Source organism: Leptopilina boulardi, unplaced genomic scaffold (assembly GCF_019393585.1).
Source record: "Leptopilina boulardi isolate dan_hultmark-lab unplaced genomic scaffold, ZJU_Lbou_2.1 LbouV2_208, whole genome shotgun sequence".
Classification (NCBI taxonomy): domain Eukaryota; kingdom Metazoa; phylum Arthropoda; class Insecta; order Hymenoptera; family Figitidae; genus Leptopilina; species Leptopilina boulardi.
This window is the reverse complement of record NW_026137761.1, coordinates 1706477-1712842: the sequence shown is the minus strand read 5'-3', so window position 1 is coordinate 1712842 and position 6366 is coordinate 1706477. Positions and strand designations below refer to the sequence as shown.

Here is a 6366-nt window from a genome sequence, read left to right as displayed (position 1 = left end):
GATAGTGACTACCGGTAGTCCTGGAAAAATTACCGGGTAGTGGCTATCGGTAGCGGGAGCGGTAATGACTACAGGTAGTCACTACCGGGAACTTTTCCACCTGGGTACAATAAATAAATAAATTAAAAAATATGTAATTTTTGCATATTATTAACGGATATTTTCATTTTTCAACTAATTCATACATAGAATTAACGATTAAACGCAAACCTGAGAAACGAATAAATCTAACGCAGGGGGGAATCGAACCTACGGACTATGAGCCTAACGCTGTACCAACTACGCCACGTATGCTACGTGAAAACGAATTTTAACTTCATGATGCTATTTAAACTTGCAAAATACCTAGGTGAATTTTCAAAAAAAGTAAAAATATATTTTTATTAAAAACGCGTTTTTCGTTGTTCTGAATCATTGTAAACATTAATTTTTTGGTGATAAAAAAATTTTTTTTTTGACTTATTGTTAGAAAAATTTTTGAGTAAGGCAACCGAGGGCAAAGAGTGGGGGCCCTCATGGTGCCCCTGTGGATTCGTCGACTTGCATCCCCAATCCCAAACTTTATAAGGAAGAATTATCATATTACAGAATTTCATTTTTTATAATTTATTTTTTTCGAATATTGTTAGAAGGTTATTGTATTTTATAATAATTTTGATTTGTTTTAATTATGAATTGAAGAAAAAAGTATTTAAGATAAGTACATTTTACTAGATAAATAATAATTAATAATTATCACTTTGCTGAATGCTAAAATTGTAGAAGTTTAAATTTTTGAAATGTTTAATAATAATATTTTTGAAGGTTAAGTAAAATGGAATGAAGAATTTTTTTTATTGATGGAATGTTTTTAGTATGGATTTTTATTTACATACTTCTTTATTTATTAGATTTGTAATATATTATTTTATGTAATTATTAACATTTTTATTCTTCGATATCTTTCTATAATTCATTAAAAGTAAATTTATCTTACATAAAAAATAAAATAAAAAAAATAGATAAATATTAAAATTTTAAACTATTAATATTAAATATTATAATAATATAAAATACAACAAAAATAATCATAAAATTAATTTAGATAAATAAAAATTTAGTCCTTTTCTTAAAAAAGACAGTGCATGCAAACCAGGGAGTAGTATAAGGAGACCGAACGGCCATTATGAATCCGCGTCAAAAGTGGCCGCACTTTTGGTGATCGTAATTCCCATGGGCACACTTCTGTCGATAGCAGCGCCCCACTCGGAGAGGCTGACACTATCGTTGTAAACAAGAAAGCATGATATAACCTCTGCTTTTTTAGTTTGTTTATCGTGTGCGGTTTATCGTTTAGTAAATAAATTACGACTGAATTGTGATAAAATTTTAACACGCTTAAAATAAAATATTTTGTGAAGTGTAATGTCTAATAAAAACAACATATGTACTGAATAATCACAGTAGCAGACAACAAATAGTGCCACTTTTCTACACTAAGAGCGCTGATATCGACAGAAGTGTGCCCATGAGAATTACGATCACCAAAAGTGCGGCCACTTTCCGCGCATGGCGTTCGGTCTCCTTATACTACTCCCTGATGCAAACCACATGAAAATGTATCGAAATATCTCGATGGTCGAAAAAATTGAATGTAAGAAAAAATGAACTTTGCTTTCCAGAGCATCTAAATTAATATTCATTTTATAAAAATCACCTTAAATTATTGTTCCACATATATATTTTGCATAACTTAATTAATTGCCATAAATATACACTTGCAAAGCATTTATTTGTTGTAAATATTTGCAGCTGTCATGAATCAGAAATGAACATAACCTACAATTTAGTTCCAATCACTTGATTGGCCCAAGACAAAATAGCGCGTGCTTTTTTAAAATAATGAAATTTATTAAATTATAATAAAATAATTGTAATAAATTAAATTATTATGAAAATAATATTACCTTGAATAAAAAAGTGTTTTTAGTTTTAAAAAAAATTATTCAACAATTATTATTATTTTTAGACAAATTTTACAAATATAATAGATTATTATTTTTCTGTTTGAAACTTACTCTATAATTACATGCCTTTTTGCATTTTGTTAACAATATTATTAAATATTTAATCAAATAATTGTAATAAATTATGAAACATTAATTGAAAATTAAATTGAATGGACAAAGAATAGAAGCAACAGAGACGGCCTAAGGCCGTCGGAGGCGCTAGTAATATATAAAATTAAAAGTAATAAAATTTGCGTATAATAATTATTAAATATTATAAAAAATTTAATCATCGACAAATAAATGGAACAAAAATTTCTAAATATTAATTGTAAATTCAATACAAATTCATTTTAAAAAAAATTAATTATAGAAATATATCGAAGAATAAAAATGTTAATTACATTTAAGTTACTTAATGAAAAAAAGTAACTAGTTACTGTTACAGTTACTTTAAAAAAAAGTACCTCGTTACAGTTACAGTTACTTACAAAGCAAATTTAGTTACATTTGAAGTTACTGAAAAATTATTTTAAAATTTGTCTTATCGAAATTCATTCATTTTAATAAAAACATCATCTATTCTTTCCCCTAAAGTTTTACGTGTAAAAATTTAAAAATTTCCTGATAATCCAAGTAACACTAGGTCTTTAAAAGATGATTTTTCTACAACACTTCTATTACATAATCCATAATTTTTTATCCAATATTTTTTGAGTAACTAGCTTTGAATCGGAAGTCCACACCGAAAAAAAAGTATTCTGAAATGAAGTATACAATATTCTAAATTTTGTTTAATTATTATATATTCTAAAATTTTTAGTATATCTCCCATTTATATCTGCAATAATAGTTGGTATTCTTAAAAGAAGAATATATTCTAGAACTTAGAATATAATATTCTTTGAAAAGGCGTTATGCGCATGTGTGATTGCGCGACCGTAAAACGCAGAAGCAAGTTGGAAAATACCGGTGTCCTCGTGCACGGCGTAAAACTTTTTCAGTGTTTCGGGTTAAATTAATATTAAAAAAATATTACTTCGAGTGTCAATATGGAAGAGGTTAAAATGTGCCTTAGAATGTATTATAGATTCTATAATTGTTTTTTAGTGGTTTTTAGCGTTACACGACGAACTCGTATCATTTAACCCCTACTTTCTTCGCACAGGAGGTGATGGTAACTCATATATATTTCTTTTCAGCATATTTTATAATTTAAAATTTAATGTAAAAGATTATCTTTTTAATCTGCACTAAATATTTTTCATTATTTCCAGCATTATTTAATGCATATTTTCGTATTAAATATCAATATTTTATTAATTTTTTATAAGAAGAATACTCTATTTTTAAATTTAGTATATTCTATTCTTCATTCAAGAATATTATCATCATTATAGCTCTCAAATGATTACACTGAATATTAGAATACCTTTTACTCGATCACTAGGTGAATCCCCTCTAACATCTAGAATATATTCTTGGCACCTATTTTAGTGGGAGATATTCTTCAAGTTAGTGGGAAATACTTAATTTAAGAATATTGTTTTTTCGGTGCAGTTTTCCAAAAGAGTTTGCTTCTTATTTGACTGTGATGAAGAATCTGAGAATTGTTCTTCGAATATTCTCTTTTTTTTTCTTTCGCTATAGCTACTTCTAATTCTTTAACGCATCCATGTTTAACCTATCCAACTATTTATTTATAAATTTTTTTTAAATATTATCATTATTAGAAAATTAGTTTTTATAATCATGGATTTTGTTTGCCATTTTAAGAATTAATTTACAAATCAATTATTAAGGTACAATTTCGACACGGGGTTGCTAAAAATTATTTTTATAAACTCTTAAATAAAAGTCTATATAAAACATCCGAATACAAATAAATTAATGAATTAAAATCTTATTTTAAAAAATCTTGTACACTGTTTAAATTATGCAGGTAAATCCCCTATATTGCAACAGTAAACCAAACGAATACACGGGAAGAAGGTTACACTTAAAAACACGGTGTAAGCACCTTATTTCTAAGTTGCGACACATAGAAATAAGGTGCTAAAATTATCACCATCTTTTTCCGTGCACGCATCGAAATTTTCGGTGCGTACACTTGGCGTACACCTGAAAATCCTGTGCCTGCACTGGATTTTACCGTGCTTGGCCCACTGTTTTTATCCGTCAAACAAGGCACTGACTTTATAAGTGAAACCTTCTTTCCGTGTACGATGGAACACGAGCACATGAAAAACAGAATGTAAACACTCGATACAATGCGCAGCATGCGAGCGCAGAGGCCATGTTCTTTTGCTGTCACTTTGCGCGCTTTTTTTGAAATACGAAATTATTAAGTTTTTAAAGCAATAAAAAAATGCAAAGAAAGTAACGAAATAACTTAAAATTAAAAGTTACTATTAAAATAGTAACTAAGTTACGTTACAAGTTACTTTTAAAAAAGTAACTTAATTACGTTATAAGTTACAAGTAAAGTAACTTTTTCAGTAACTTATAGTGACTAATAACTAGTTACTACCCAACACTAGTGAGTGATTATACGAGTGTGACGTTTGCAGCACGAGGCGAAGCCTAGTGATGCAAATCACACGTGTATAATCAGATTTACGCACGTGTATCATACAACATTTTTTGCAACACCCACCTCTAAAGTTAAGTACCTATTATGAAGAATTCCAACTCTCTATCAGAATAATTTCGATTGTATAGAATTAAAAAATTCAATCTAAGATCAGGAAAAATATCATTAAGCAGTAGTGTATAAAATTGAAAGTAAAATTCTTTCTTTAATTTTGTGGTTTTTTTATGGTCTAAAACAATCCTTATATTATGTAAGAGAAATTTCGGTGCGTAAAGTAAATTTCAGTGCGTAAAGTGAATCACTTTACACACCGTTTTAAAAACAGCTTCTTTACACACACTTTTCGGTGTATAAAATTTAACTTTAGAGGTTAGTGTTGCAAAAAATAATATATTACAATTCTAATAAATAAAGAAGTATGTAAATAAAAATCCATACTAAAAACATTCCATCAATAAAAAAAATTCTTCATTCCATTTTACTTAACCTTCAAAAATATTAATAATAAACATTTCAAAAATTTAAACTTCTACAATTTTAGCATTCACACGGGTAATAATATAACTAAAAAGAACTTTCTTTCAATCAGATTCAAAAAATTCTATTATTTCCTTAAATTTAATTCATTGTGTTTAAAGAAAAATTATTTCAATGAATTATTAAAGAGAGGTGAAAGTAAAAACTCCCTCAAGTGTAAATCATTTAGATTTCTAAACGTTGGAGTAAACGAATTAAAACTATTTGTCCAAATGTTTTCGTTTATTTTCACCTCTCTTTAATAATAATATTCTTCGGATGTAAAAGATTAAATAATTATCTCAATGAAATATTAATAGGACGAAACTATAATAATTTATCTATGTACTTTAAAGAGATGATTTTGTATTTGAAATATAATGAAGGTAAGAATATTGATCACTTACCTTCATTATTAAAATACCGAGTAATAAATACAAAATTGTACTTATTTAAAATACATTATTATGAATGAAAAGTTAATGTCTAGACAGTAACAATTACTGCATTATTAAGTCCAAGTAAATTATTCACCTCTTTCAAGTGTATAAATACTACGGGTTCATTGATAGTAATACAGATGAAACATTTCATTCTCTTTAAGGATCAATAATGTTGCACTCATCTCTGATTCAGTCCTTCCTATTGACAAACATTTTTTGAAGTAACAAAAAAGGAATTGTTTATAAATGTATAAATTTTTTCCAATTTCACAAATTTAATAAACTGAAAAATCCATGAACAATATAATTTTCAATAAATTCCTAAAATTAATTCACACAAGCAACTTAAAAAAATGATTATTTATTCAAATTGTTTGTTACAGTGGGATTCAAGCATTATGTCTTGAACTGGATAAAATTCGGACTTCTGGCAGTACAACAATTAGCACATTTCGACATCAGTGTGATTCAGAAAGATTTAAAGATGATGAGGATTACTTTAAACATTTGGTATTACCAACAAAGTCAATAATTCAGCAAGAATCTGTTGAAAGAGAAGATTTTTCAAAAGCAACATTGCCAATGACAGAATATTCATATATTAATAAACCAACAATAATCGAAGACACTAATCAAAACATTTTTTTGTCTGAAAAAATATCTCAAAAAAATTTATCTCTCAGTCCACAAACAATACAAGTTTTGGATAACATTGAAACGCTGATCCAAAATGCACAAAAACAATTGTCAGAGATTAATGATAATATTTTGTTTTACAAGAAAAATCCTGAGATGTAAGTGAATGTTAATTTTAATAAATTTTCAA

The 6366-nt window shown here is 27.3% G+C and overlaps 1 protein-coding gene across 1 annotated transcript in view; it reads left to right on the top strand.

Annotated features, from left to right (window-relative positions):
* The window catches only part of LOC127278579 (uncharacterized), a 166022-nt gene that overhangs the window by 120089 nt on the left and 39567 nt on the right, over nt 1-6366 (top strand). Inside the window, exon 4 of the mRNA XM_051300359.1 lies at nt 5924-6334. Coding sequence (XP_051156316.1) covers nt 5924-6334 — 411 coding nt within the window. The remainder of the gene's footprint in view (nt 1-5923; nt 6335-6366) is intronic.